The sequence below is a fragment of the Dendropsophus ebraccatus genome, chromosome 9 (genome assembly GCF_027789765.1).
Source record: "Dendropsophus ebraccatus isolate aDenEbr1 chromosome 9, aDenEbr1.pat, whole genome shotgun sequence".
In the NCBI taxonomy this organism is placed as follows: domain Eukaryota; kingdom Metazoa; phylum Chordata; class Amphibia; order Anura; family Hylidae; genus Dendropsophus; species Dendropsophus ebraccatus.
In genome coordinates this window covers 112,819,832-112,834,698 of record NC_091462.1, presented here as the reverse complement: position 1 = coordinate 112,834,698, position 14,867 = coordinate 112,819,832, and the positions used below count along the sequence as shown (strand labels likewise).

Below are 14,867 nucleotides of genomic sequence, written 5' to 3'. Positions count from 1 at the left end.
GAAAAAATCATAAATAAAATACACAAAAAGACAATGAAAGGGAAAGAACATGAGACAGGGGAAGGGATTGTAAGGCGCACACGGTGAATGCAGGGTCTTCAGCTGCTGGGGTTGGATGGAAGTCAGTGCAGTCTATTGCTCTCTGTTATCAGCCACTTCAGCCTTTAGAGAGGCGACTGTAGGACAAGTGACCACAATATTATAAGATGTAGTCAATAGGCAAAGAGTCTCTCCATCGATCAGCAACGATCAGTATGTGACGTCTTAACAAAAAAGTTTTATCAAAAATATAATCTGTACATGTAGAGTATCGGCACAAATGGTTTACTGTCCTTATACGTATCCTGCGTTACATCACGTCTTCTATTCTCCAACCTGTCACTACAAAGGGCCACAGATTGGGGAATCTTGCTCTAATTACATCCAGAGCTGCATTCACTGTTCTGCTTAAAATCCATTGTGCCTCTATGACAATTTACACTGTAGACTGTAGGGGGCAGCAGAGAGACAATGTGTTTTGGTGACAGAGCTAACAGGAAAGCAGCAGATTTGTAAATGGAGTATGAGATGTGATCGGGGCATTTGACCCCAAAATAAAGCTGTGCCTGTGGTGACACATGGGATTGGCAATCATCCTCTAGTCTCTGGCAGGGATGTCAGATGTCTCCTCCTACACACAGGTCGGCCCTGTACAGACACATCCTGAACAAGGATCAGGACTCCTCACATCCAGCCGCCCCCGGTATAGAGACGCTGAATCTGAGCACCGGAGAACTGCAGTCCTAGCTTTGGTCCTGAATTGGGGAGGAAATGCTGGAATCGGAGGTCGGAGTTCTTAGGGTAACCTCTGATGCCCCCTTCTTCTTCTCGGCCTGGTGGGGGGATGGCACAGGTAACAGGACCATAATCCCCCGTGCATGCCATGTCCTGCCCGTAAAGCCTGTATTCTGATTGGCTGTTGTAGAGCTGAGGTTGTTCCTGAGGGGTCGGGAAGGTGGTGGTGAAGCGCTGGAGGTTGGGTGGGCGACTGACCCCTGAAATCTGTGAGTCGCTTTGGCTGTAAATGGAGAAGATGGAGCGTTACACTGCAATCCTGTATGTTCAAATGGTAAAAATCTACCGTGCTGTGTATACAGCTCCTATGCAAACCTATGTGTCTTAGTGGTTATAGACTGCTAACACCCTGTGCAAGGTAGTATAGCCGTGACATAGGTCCGCATAGGGGCTGTATACATAAAAAATGGTAGGAGTAGAGGTATACTCACCAGGTGTACATGCCGCCATCTTGGCCTGCTGGTATCTCAGGGTATCCCTGGCTCTCTGGCCTCATAAAGTCGTCAGTAGTTTGGGGGTTCATGTCCAGGTTTGCTGCTTGCTCCTGATTGGCTGTGATTGGGAGGGGGGAGGAGTCTGCTGTCTCGTTTGAGGGAGGTGTTGGGTTTGGTGGGGTGATAGGGTGGAAAGAGCAGTCAGGGCTGGGGAGCGGCAGCAGAGTGAGACCTGCCCCTATATCCAGCGTGGAGTCACAGGGTCCTGAGTACAGTGGCCTCTTGCACTCAGCTGCCAGGGGGAATAAAAGAATAACCGTTATAATCACTGCATTGCCTGTCAGACGCGAGTATACTTAGCGCAACGGCCACCTAGAAGCATTAAACCGGAATAAGACTTAGATATGAACATAGGACCAGCCGCACCCACCTGGCGGATACGGCTCTTGCTCCTCCTCTTCTTGCTCCACACTCGTCGGCTTCCTCTTCACTCGAACTGAGCGATCCCTGCAAACAAACACATTACATCAGCTGTAGGTGGCGCTAAATTCTGATCTGTATGCTATGAACTGGCGCTATAGCTTGTGATCTGTGTGTCAGAGTGGTCTGGATACATATCGCCATGTTAGATAGTTGCCGTCCTCTACAGTGATCTCCCTCACCTCTTATTCTTGAGGCCGTCCTCCCGGAAACCTTTCGCAAACGGGTTTGTCTGGATCTTGAGCTGCGTGATCTGCAGAAGAGAAGGAAGATGCTACATTAGCATTAAACGCACGACCCAGCGACTACTCCCATTGGCTGTTATTATTTTTCTGACCTTCTCATTCTGGTAGGCTGTGACAGTCAGGAACACGGTCTCTGGGAAGGTGAAGGAGGAGCAGCCCCCCCATCGGCGGCTGAACACATCCTGGGCCCGGACAATGTGGAAGCGGGGCTGGTAGCGGTGCATTGAGTGCAGGATAATCTATAGGGGAGGCAAAAAATACAATACATGATAAGAATTGTGTCCTCACCGGAGAGGTCAGCCACGGTTATAACCTGTGACCACCATGATGGCCGCAATATCCCATACTCACATGTCCCATCTGATCCAGAGTATTGTTGGTGAGCTTGATCTTGTGGAAGGAGATTGGTTGCTTCATCCAGTGGGATCCAGGCGCAGGAGAATCTGGGTGGATGTAGACCCTTTCGGGTAACCTCGGCTCTGCTCTTCCGCTCGGCTCCCAGTGATCTTCCTGCCACTTGTATCGGGAGTTGTCCACCGGAACTATATCAGCCAGGAGGACGTATTTACCATCCGGCTCCAGGCCGGTGACGCTTACCTTACACTGGGGAAACATCCTCCTGCAAGAGATGAAGGAACATGGCGGATGAGGAGAGGAACAAGATAATGGAAACGACACTGGGTCAAGATTGGAGGACCCCTGAGGTAACCAGTATCGAGTACTGATTTCCTTATCATGGTGAACCCCTATTTACCCCAGTTTCTTAGAAACCTCCTCTTCCATACATCCATCATTCTCTAGTTACACCCCCCCCCCCCTTACCTCCCAGACTTTGTGATAATCATTTCGGTCCCTATGGCATGGAACTGTTTCCAAAGATCCCGATTTTCCAGGATCATCTTCACATTCCCAGGAAGTCGGGGTGCATCACAAGGAGGCTGTGGCTGGCCGAACCCTAGAGCTGGGCCTGGGGGCAGGGAGAGGGGTGTGAGTGGTGCTGCTCCCAGAATCCTTTGAGAACTGTCCAGCGCTGTGAAGAGACCATCGTATCGCTGACTGGGTGGAACCTCGAGTTCTGTAAGAACGAGAAACAAGGAATGTGAAGTGTGGAACTTGGACTCCCACATGTATGGTCAATGTTGCATCCCTACCTAACAGTTCAGGGATCTGGAAAACCTGAGTGACAACTGGGGATATGTCTATTTTAATGGAAAATGTAGATTAGGATGTGAGTGCTGGTCCGGCCTTAGGTCTCTCACAAGCTGTTCTGCCTGACAAGTAGGTGCTAAATGGTGACTGAGTCCTGCTAAGTGGACCCCTGTGGAGAGAGGTGGAAACGACAGAGGAGGGACCTACACGGGCCAGATGTGCGGGAAACTACCATCACATCAGTCAACCTCTGACCTGAACCCCAGTAAACAGCAGGGCCCCCAAAAAACTGTCCAAAGTATCAGATGTCTCAGCTACTTGAAACTTCCGACTTGAACCTCAAAATGCACTACAGCAAACTAAGGGAGATCCTACAACCCAGATCCTACATTATAAGACAGCACCAGGACCACAGAACAATACTGGACCCATTATCACCTACTACAAAGTCCTGGAGCCATGAGAACCACCACTGAATTACTTCCACAAAGTCTTAGGAGCACAGAAAGTCTCAATCCATAAATATTAAGAGAAACCAGAACCTCTCATCTAGTCTGGATCTTGGTAGTCTTTAGGCCACCAGAACCACCAGGTTACTGGAACTATAAAGTCCTAGTAGTACAAGAATGTCAATAATGAGGAGATACTAAGTGCATGATCCAGAATCTGAGAACTATACTGGACCCAAAATCTCCTAGAAGTACCAGACTCACTACTTCATTGCAGAATGCTTATGCCACCACGACTATAGTAAAGTCTTAGGACCACCAGAACCTTAATACCAATACATTTTAAGAGGAGACAGAACTTCTCAGCTAGTACTTAGGCCACCAGAACTACCATATTACTGGACCCATAAAGAATGTCAAATACAGGAGATCCTAGATGCACAACCTAAAACCTACATCATGAGAATACCAGAATCTTAGAACTATACGCCACCTGAACCACCACTACACTAGAGCCATAAAGTCTTATGAGCACCAGAACCTCACTACCCATGTATTTAAAAGAAACTAGAACCTCTCATCTAAACTTAATCTGTGTAGTCATCTGTGTAGAACCCCACATCACTGGACCCATAAAGTCCTTGTAGTATGAAAATGTCAAATAACGGGAGATCCTAAATTCATGACCCAGAACCTACATTACATCCTAAAGACTAGACCAAAACCTCTCAACGACACTGAATCTATAAAGTTCTAGAAGAAGAGAACCTACTACACTGAACGTGCAGAGTCCTTACTCCACCAGAATCACCACAATTCTCAATGGGAGCACCAGAACCTAACATTTTAAGCCAAACCAGAAATGAGTATATTTAGAAATTCATATCTGATATCTATGTGCATAGTCTTAAGGCCAACAAAACTATAACAATACTGGACCGATTAAGTCTTAGTAGTATGAGAATGTAAAATATATGAACCAGAACCTACAACATAAAGATGACACTGGGACCTCACTACTATACTGGGCTTGTAGGGTCCTGAAGTCATAAGAACTACCTTTATACAGGCCCCATAAAGTCCAAGGAGCACCAGAACTTCACCGCCTACAAATGAGAAATGAGAAAAACATCTAGGCTGCATAGTCCTCATGTCACTAGAACCACCACAATTCTCAACCCACAAAGTTCAAAGAACATTGGACCAACACAGTCACCAGAAGAACGAAACTCTTAAACTATACCGGACTCAATAGTCTTTAGACTACCAGAACTTTAACTTTTTGTTCATCCACAAGCATAGAAATAGCAGAACCCAAGTCTAGCACAACAAAACCACAAAAAGAACCTAAAAAAACCCTTACAACCTTAGAAACTATAAAGAACCTGAACACAATCTCAGTCTTATCAGACAAGAACTTCACAAATATACAGGACCCACCGACCAAATAATGCCAAAACCTCACCAGAACCTCCAAACTTCTCTCGTAAGACAACCAGGACTAGAACCACCATCAGAAGCTCCATGTGTCAGAACCGTAACCCGCCCCCCCCCCCCAAACATATGAAATATCAAGTCCATAGAATGAAGAAGACTCCCGCCCGGAAGGATGTCCCAAAACTCTTTCTTCACAGAAGAGAACAGAACTAATGGGAACATAAAGCGAAGTGACAGTAGGGACCCCCTCCCCGTCTCCCACAATGACACCTGTATCAGAGACAATGACAACTCATCTTTGGTATCAGGAACGTGATTGGAGTCGTAGTCATCTCCCGTACAAGACAGAACATGCGGAACCTTAAGAGATGCCTCCATGAAAGTCATGATTAGAACATTCAAGACAAGCAGCCCTCATAATCATGCCTACCTGGGTATCTGTAGGACTCATGGTGCCCGCTGGCGGCTGGGTAGGTTGGCGGCAGGGCATGGGGTGGTCTCACAGCATAGGATGGTCCATATTGCTGGAACAGATCGGAGTGATACATGGTCTGGAGGTTCAGAGCTTCATGAAGGGCCAACTAGAAGTGAAGGCGTTCAGGTCCTAGTGATGTGGTGCCAGGCTCGGGTGTGAGGAGGACACATGGACTCTTCCTTAAAGTCCGCCCCGCACCTTTTGATGTGGGACCCTCCTGCTAGGTGAGAGGGGGCAGCGGGGGAGGGATCTTCACACATTAGGACTGAATTAAACTTTATTAAGGGTCTTTATGGCCGCTCTGGGCCACAGTTTGACCAGTTGTCAGGAAATGCAGAATTCAGGGAGAAGAAGGAGGAGGGGGGGGGGGGGAAGAAGAGACAAGATGGTACAGTCAACCCGATGTATCCGATCTCTCTAGTAGAGGAAAGGTGTCTCCCTCCTTAATATGTTTAAAGGTGGGATCACACATAATGATATTAGATACACCGGTATCACACATGACAGAGCTAGAAATATGGTGTAGTAGCACTGTATTGTACTTAAGGTTTAGATACATTGGCTCAGTAGATATCTTAATAGGTATCACACATGATATTCTTAGATACACCAGTTCAGTAGATATTAGTAGGTATCGCACCCAATAGGATTAGTTACACAGCTTAGCATTACACTGTACCACATGATAGGCTGAGATACGTTAGCTCAGCAGACAGTATCATACATGATAGGATTAGGTACAACACCCTTCAGACAGTATCACACATTACAGGCTTAGATACACAGCTTGGTACATAGTGCCACAAATGATAGGATTAGATACACTTCTCACCAGACATGGATTAGCAGACAATATCACACTTTAGGCTTAGATACACAGGTTCAGCAGATGGTATCATACAGGGTATGTTTAGTTACAGCAGCTTAGCAGACAGTATCACATTTATTAAGTTTAGGTATAGAAGCCTAGCGGACAGTATCACACATGATAGGCTTAGATACAGAAGTACAGCAGACAATATCATGCATGATAGGATTAGATACAGTGACTCAGCAGACTATTAGGGCCTGTTCATACTACGGAACCAGCACCGAATCCTGCCTGCTATCTGTTTGAATGGGAGAACTCGCACGCCTCCTCTCTGCGCCTCTCCGGTCATGGAATTGACATGTCAGTTCTTTGAGTGGGGAGGCGCGGAGGCATGCGAGTTCTCCCATTCAAACAGATAGCAGGCAGGATTCAGTGCTGAGTCTGCGTGCGGGGGTTCCGCACGGAATTTTGTCGCCAATTCTGAAGTGTATCACACATCATAGAATTAGATACACAGCTCAGCAGACAGTATCACACATGATAAGCTTATATACACAGCACACCATCACCAGTTATTCTATGAGGCTCAGTAACATGATGGTGGATGTAGCACTTCTTGATGCACTGAGACTGTATCACACCTGCTAAGCTTAGATACACCCTAGATTGTGTTATTTGGTCCCATGCTGGGGATCTCTTCATTGTGGCCCCCCCAGTCCTCACAGATGTCCCCGCAGTGAGGTGACAAGTAGCTGCGGCCTCAGACCTTCTCTTTGTTCTCTTTTCACAGATAGGTGTAACCCACCATAGCCCACCATACCCCCCACCCTGCAGCACACTGCGGGGGCACAGGGCGGCCTGGGGGGCTACAACCCGCAGTAATGGAGCAGAGAATGAGGAGTGACCACCCGTATCCACCACCTGCCCCCAACCACCGGGGGTCACCCCACCGGGCAGGTGGAAGAGGACAGGAAGGTGCCAGGGCTGTAGATACAGGGCAGGCAACTAGGTATCTAAGCCTATCATTTGTCATACTCCCTGATGAGTCTCTGTACCTAAGCCTATCATGTGTGACACTGCTAAACACATGTATCTAAGCCTAACATATGTGATACTCTCTGCTAAGCAGAGTATCTAAGCTTATTATTTGTAATACTCCATGATGAGACACTGTCTGCTGAGCTGTATATCAAAACCTTATGTGATACTGTCTACTGAGCCTCTGTATCCAATCCCATCATGTGTGATACTGTCTACTGAGCCCCTGTATCCAATCCCATCATGTGTGATACTGTCTACTGAGCCCCTGTATCCAATCCCATCATGTGTGATACTATCTGATGAGCCACTGTATCCAATCCCATCATGTGTGATACTGTCTACTGAGCCTCTGTATCCAATCCCATCATGTGTGATACTGTCTACTGAGCCCCTGTATCCAATCCCATCATGTGTGATACTGTCTACTGAGCCCCTGTATCCAATCCCATCATGTGTGATACTGTCTACTGAGCCCCTGTATCCAATCCCATCATGTGTGATACTGTCTACTGAGCCCCTGTATCCAATCCCATCATGTGTGATACTGTCTACTGAGCCACTGTATCCAATCCCATCATGTGTGATACTATCTGATGAGCCACTGTATCCAATCCCATCATGTGTGATACTGTCTACTGAGCCACTGTATCCAATCCTATCATGTGTGATACTGTCTACTGAGCCACTGTATCCAATCCTATCATGTATGATACTGTCTACTGAGCCACTGTATCCAATCCCATCATGTGTGATACTGTCTACTGAGCCACTGTATCCAATCCCATCATGTGTGATACTGTCTACTGAGCCCCTGTATCCAATCCCATCATGTGTGATACTGTCTACTGAGCCCCTGTATCCAATCCCATCATGTGTGATACTATCTGATGAGCCACTGTATCCAATTCCATCATGTGTGATACTGTCTACTGAGCCCCTGTATCCAATCCTATCATGTGTGATACTATCTGATGAGCCACTGTATCCAATCCCATCATGTGTGATACTATCTGATGAGCCACTGTATCCAATCCCATCATGTGTGATACTGTCTACTGAGCCACTGTATCCAATCCTATCATGTGTGATACTGTCTACTGAGCCAGTGTATCCAATCCTATCATAAGTGATACTATCTGATGAGCTACTGTATCTAATCCCATTGTGTGACACTACCTGATCAGTCACTGTATGTTATATTAGCATGTATTGCTGTCTACGGGGAGACTGTATCTAATCCTTTATGGGTGATACTATCTGCTGTATCTAATCTTATTGTGTAAGACTGTCTCCTTAGCAGCTGTATCTGATTCTGTCATGTGCGATACTACCTAGCACATGTATCTAAGCCAATGTATCTAAGCTAATCATGTGTGATACAGTTTAATGAGCCACTGTAAGTATCATGTGTAATAATATGCTAAACTGATGTATCTAAGCCTATAAGGTGATACAGTTTAACGAGCCACTGTATCTATATCTATTTTGTGTGATACGTTTCGATGGGTCACTGTATCAAAGCCTGTCTGGTGAGGTGATTGGATACATGTTGCTTCCTGTTCTCCATTGTGGGATCTGCTCTTTTGGGGTCTCTTCTTCTTTGGGGTACATGTGGGTGTCACGTGTGGATGTTATTTTAAGAAGCACAGCTCTGGAGCACAAACTGCTGCTTAATCAGACTAAGACTATCTGGCCTCTCCTAGGGGGCGCCATTGGACTGCAGACCCTAATATAAAGGACAGTGTGATATACAGTCATGTAGGTTACACACTCCACTCCAGATGACAGGTGGATGGGTCAGGACTCTGGGAAAGCTGGGTGGCTGGATGATGGCGGCCATACTGGTTGTCACCCAGCTTCCTGGCACAGAATATAAGTAAGAAGCAGCAGAACTGTGTGTGTGTGTGTGTGGGGGGGGGGGCTGTACAGCAGGGTCCAGCCGACAGGTGGCGCCTCCTGTCCCTGCAGCGCTGTCATAGGGACCTCACACATCATTACACTCTTTATATTGTATTAGTGCTAATTACTTTATATTATTACCATGACACTCGGAGACATCACAACAGTGCGGTACAATGCCCGGGGTGTGCCAGGCTGTGGGGGGCCGGGGTCACCCCTCAGGGCACCATGGGAGTTACAACAGCTGGAGAGCAGCAGGAAGGGTCACTGGCCTATTCTATCAGTAATATCAGCCATCTGTAATTATATATATATATATATATATATATATATATATATATACACCTATATATCCATATATATATATACACTGGTGCCTTGGATTACCAGTATAATTCGTTCCAGGACGGCGCTTGTAATCCAAATCCACTCTTACACCAAAGCAAATTTTCCCATAAGAAATCACTGATATGCAGACAATTGGTTCCACACTCCAAAAATAATGATTTATTATTCTGAATAACATGTAAAACAAATGAAACAAACATTTATAAGCAGCTGGATATGTGATATTATAAGTTACTGTACAGTAATGGAGAGGATGGGAAACCCCAAGGGCGGACAGAGACTGCAGGAGCAGGAAGGAATGAGCAGGGCAGATGTGGGCACATACATGCAGCGCTCTCTGTCCGGGGAGAGAGGGGTTACAGCTATGGAGAGATTACCTCCACAGTCCTGTCCCCTGATGCAAGCCCCAGCCTGAAGTGGATCTGCTATGATTTGGAAGGTGAGGGAGACTTCCCGGGTCAGAGTACTGGGCTGTAGACCCCGCTATGCAGGCCATGCCCCTCCCCCTCCCACCCAGTACAGGGAGCTCTTACATCAAGTCACAATTTTGAAAAACTGTGAGCTCTTAAACCAAAACGCTCTTAGGGTGCGTTCACACCTACAGGATCCGCAGCAGATTTGATGCTGTGTTCAGTTAATTAAATAAAATCAGCTGTGGATCCGGTAAGTGTGAACGTATCCTAAGGGTAAATTCACACGGGCGGATCCGCAGCAGATTTAACGCTGCGAATTCGCAGCTAAACCCGCTGCGGATACCTCCCCTGTGAATTCCAATGTGATTCCATACTCGCAACAGGATTGTCATCCGTCTGCCAGTATGTTAGTCCCGGCCCCATTAACCCCTGCCGCCCGGGAGGATACATTACCTGCACCACGATCCGGACGCATCTGAGGCTCCCGGCTCCTAGAGGTCCTGCGCAGCCGATCAGTGACTGTGGCGGGGCCGTGCACTGATTGGTTCGCTGGACCGCCGGGAGCCTCAGATGCAGCCGGTAATGTATCCTCCCGGGCGGCAGGGGTTAATGGGGCCGGGACTAACATACTGGCAGACGGATGACAATCCTGTTGCGAGTATGGAATCACATTGGAATTCACAGGGGAGGTATCCGCAGCGGGTTTAGCTGCGAATTCGCAGCGTTAAATCTGCTGCGGATCCGCCCGTGTAAATTTACCCTTAAACCAAGGTACCACTGTATATATATATATATATATATATATATATATATATATATATTCAGAGGTGCTGTAACTCTTCTCCTATCTGAGCTGATGTCATCATTTCCACACCAGGGGGCGCTGTGATTGGGCTCCCTCCCTGAATGTACAGTCTAGGAGTTCGGCTGCGGTCATAGCTCCCCAATAATTCTCATATATCCTGTAGATCATTTATTTAAAAATATAAAACATCACAACAATAACAGAACAACAATATAAAGAACACAAAACTGGACAATATATACAAGAGTCATATATATATATATATATATATATATATATATATATATAGCCTCATACTTACCTGGCACCAACACCGCTTTAATAACTACCACATGTGCTAGATTTATTTTTTTAATAATAAAACACTAATAACACAAATACAAAAGGGGTTCACAACATTTTTTTTCTTTGAAATCAACTGGTGCCAGAAAGTGTCAGAGATTTGTATTTTACTTCTATTAAAAGCTCTCCAGTCTTCCAGTACTTATCAGCTGCTGTATGTCCTGCCACCACCCAACCTAACACTAATCGCCAGCCCCAGGGGGAGAACCAACACTAAAATAACACTGATACTATGAAAACCAAATATGAACACTAAGGGAGGCATTTATTAAGTCCGGCGTTTTTTACGCCAGACGTAAAAATGCCCCCGCAGCTCCGGCGCTACGGAGATTTATGTAGAGGCGGACTGCCTCTACATAAATCCCGTGTGCGCCGTTGCGCACCGCCAAAAACCTACGCCAGCTGAGGACTGGAGTAGGTTTTCGGCGTACATTTTGGCGGAACGGATGATAAATCGCGCGGACTCTGAGTCCGCGCCCTCCGTTCCGCCCACTTTCCGCCCCCTTGCGTACTCGGCGGAAAGTGCCGATTTGCGAATATTTTATTCGCAAATCGGCCATTTGCGTATAAAAAAATACGCAAATCGGCACTTTCCGACGAAAATCATCCATTCGCCGGATGATACATGTGGCCCTAAGAATACAAATAAACACACTAATATTATATACAAAACAATATAACAAACATACACAGCAAAACATGGTGAGACATCTCAGCCCCACAGGTACAGCCCCACACAGAGCCCAAACGCCCAGGTACAGCCCCACACACAGCCCGAACGCCCAGGTACAGCCCCACACAGAGCCCGAACGCCCAGGTACAGCCCCACACAGAGCCCAAACGCCCAGGTACAGCCCCACACAGAGCCCAAACGCCCAGGTACAGCCCCACACAGAGCCCAAACGCCCAGGTACAGCCCCACACACAGCCCGAACGCCCAGGTACAGCCCCACACAGAGCCCAAACGCCCAGGTACAGCCCCACACAGAGCCCAAACGCCCAGGTACAGCCCCACACAGAGCCCAAACGCCCAGGTACAGCCCCACACAGAGCCCAAACGCCCAGGTACAGCCCCACACACAGCCCGAACGCCCAGGTACAGCCCCACACACAGCTCGAACGCCCAGGTACAGCCCCACACACAGCCCGAACGCCCAGGTACAGCCCCACACACAACCCGAACGCCCAGGTACAGCCCCACACACAGCCCGAACGCCCAGGTACAGCCCCACACACAGCCCAAACGCCCAGGTACAGCCCCACACACAGCCCGAACGCCCAGGTACAGCCCCACACACAGCCCAAACGCCCAGGTACAGCCCCACACACAGCCCGAACGCCCAGGTACAGCCCCACACAGAGCCCAAACGCCCAGGTACAGCCCCACACACAGCCCGAACGCCCAGGTACAGCCCCACACAGAGCCCAAACGCCCAGGTACAGCCCCACACACAGCCCGAACGCCCAGGTACAGCCCCACACAGAGCCCAAACGCCCAGGTACAGCCCCACACACAGCCCGAACGTTCAGGTACAGCCCCACACACAGCCCGAATGCCCAGGTACAGCCCCACACACAACCCGAACGCCCAGGTACAGCCCCACACACAGCCCGAACGCCCAGGTACAGCCCCACACACAGCCCGAACGCCCAGGTACAGCCCCACACACAGCCCGAACGCCCAGGTACAGCCCCACACACAGCCCGAACGTTCAGGTACAGCCCCACACAGAGCCCAAACGCCCAAGTACAGCCCCACACACAGCCCGAATGCCCAGGTACAGCCCCACACACAACCCGAACGCCCAGGTACAGCCCCACACACAGCCCGAACGCCCAGGTACAGCCCCACACACAGCCCGAACGCCCAGGTACAGCCCCACACACAGCCCGAACGCCCAGGTACAGCCCCACACACAGCCCGAATGCCCAGGTACAGCCCCACACACAGCCCGAATGCCCAGGTACAGCCCCACACAGAGCCCGAACGCCCAGGTACAGCCCCACACACAGCCCGAACGCCCAGGTACAGCCCCACACACAGCCCGAACGCCCAGGTACAGCCCCACACACAGCCCGAACGCCCAGGTACAGCCCCACACACAGCCCAAACACCCAGGTACAGCCCCACACACAGTTCGAACGCCCAGGTACAGCCCCACACACAGCCCGAACGTTCAGGTACAGCCCCACACAGAGCCCGAACGCCCAGGTACAGCCCCACACACAGCCCGAACGCCCAGGTACAGCCCCACAAGCCCTATATACCTGTATATCTACAGCACAAAAGCCTAATGTGCCAGCATCAGCCGCCACCCGGAGAGGAGACACAGGGTAAATGTAGAGCCCCTCCAAAGACAAGAGCAGCCCCCCGCCTCTCATACTCCAGAGAACGCACCTTCACCAGGACACCGAGTGTGCCCTTAACCACCTCATCCTCAGGGGGGTGCTGTGCCCCTAACCACCTTATCCTCAGGGGGGTGCTGTTCCCCTAACCACCTGACCCACAGGGAGCGCTGTGCCCCTAACCACCTCATCCACAGAGGGCACTGTGCTCCTAACCACCTCATGCACAGGGGGCGCTGTGTCCCTAACCACCTCATCTACAGGGGGGTGCTGTGCCCCTAACCACCTCATCCACAGGGGGGCGCTGTGCCTCTAACAACCTCATCCACAGGGGGGCGCTGTGCCTCTAACCACCTCATCCACAGGGGGCGCTGTGCACCTAACCACCTCATCCACAGGGGGCGCTGTGCTCCTAACCACCTCATCCTCAGGGGGCGCTGTGCCTCTAACCACCTCATCCACAGGGGGGCGCTGTGCCTCTAACCACCTCATCCACAGGGGGGCGCTGTGCACCTAACCACCTCATCCACAGGGGGCGCTGTGCACCTAACCACCTCCACCACAGGGGGGCGCTGTGCACCTAACCACCTCATCCACAGGGGGCGCTGTGCTCCTAACCACCTCATCCTCAGGGGGCGCTGTGCCCCTAACCACCTGACCCACAGGGGGCGCTGTGCCCCTAACCACCTCATCCACAGGGGAGGCTGTGCCCCTAACCACCTGACCCACAGGGGGCGCTGTTTATCCGCGAGAATTCCGTAGTGTGAACCCACCCTTAGGGCCCTATTCCACAGTAACGATAATCGGCCCCATTTGGCTGATTATCGTTCGGTGAAATAGAGAGAACAATCAGCTGATGATCGTGTCATCGGCTGATCGTTCATTTAGGGCCAGACCTAAAATCATCGTTCCCCCACCACGCATCGCTACGGTTGAATAGCGGTGCGTGGCAGGCGACCGGCGATTTTAAAAGCAGCAGCAGCAGCATACATTACCTGTCAGGTCTTCTGCTCCGCTCCATCTTCCTCCCCGGGTCCCGCGCGCTCTGGCTTCAGAATAGACTGTCAGCTGACGGAGAGCTCAGCCAATCACAGGCCGGGACCCCTGCGGCCTGTGATAGGCCATTCTGAAGCCAGAGCGAGCGGGGAGGAAGACGGGAGCGGAGCAGAAGATCTGACAGGTAATGTATTGCTGCAAGCAGGGCCGGCTCCAGGTTTTTGTGGGCCCTTGGGCGAGAGAGTCTCAGCGGGCCCCTTTGTATAGCACACCTCGGGGCACACCTAGCACACCTCGGGGCACACCTACCAAATAAAGTTTGAGAAAATACCGAAAAAACCCTGTAATTCAGTAACTCACAGG

At 49.6% G+C, this 14,867-nt stretch overlaps 1 protein-coding gene across 1 annotated transcript; it reads right to left on the bottom strand.

Annotated features, from left to right (window-relative positions):
• LOC138800518 (T-box transcription factor TBX6-like) lies at positions 1–5,576 on the bottom strand. Its single transcript, XM_069982252.1, has 8 exons — positions 5,459–5,576; positions 2,816–3,068; positions 2,345–2,612; positions 2,086–2,232; positions 1,931–2,001; positions 1,699–1,775; positions 1,266–1,560; positions 1–1,057 (listed from the first exon to the last, which is right to left on the bottom strand). Exons 1-8 carry the CDS (start codon positions 5,574–5,576, stop codon positions 724–726), a joined length of 1,563 nt encoding a protein of 520 aa, XP_069838353.1. The 3' UTR covers positions 1–723.
• Positions 5,577–14,867: the final 9,291 nt, after the last annotated feature.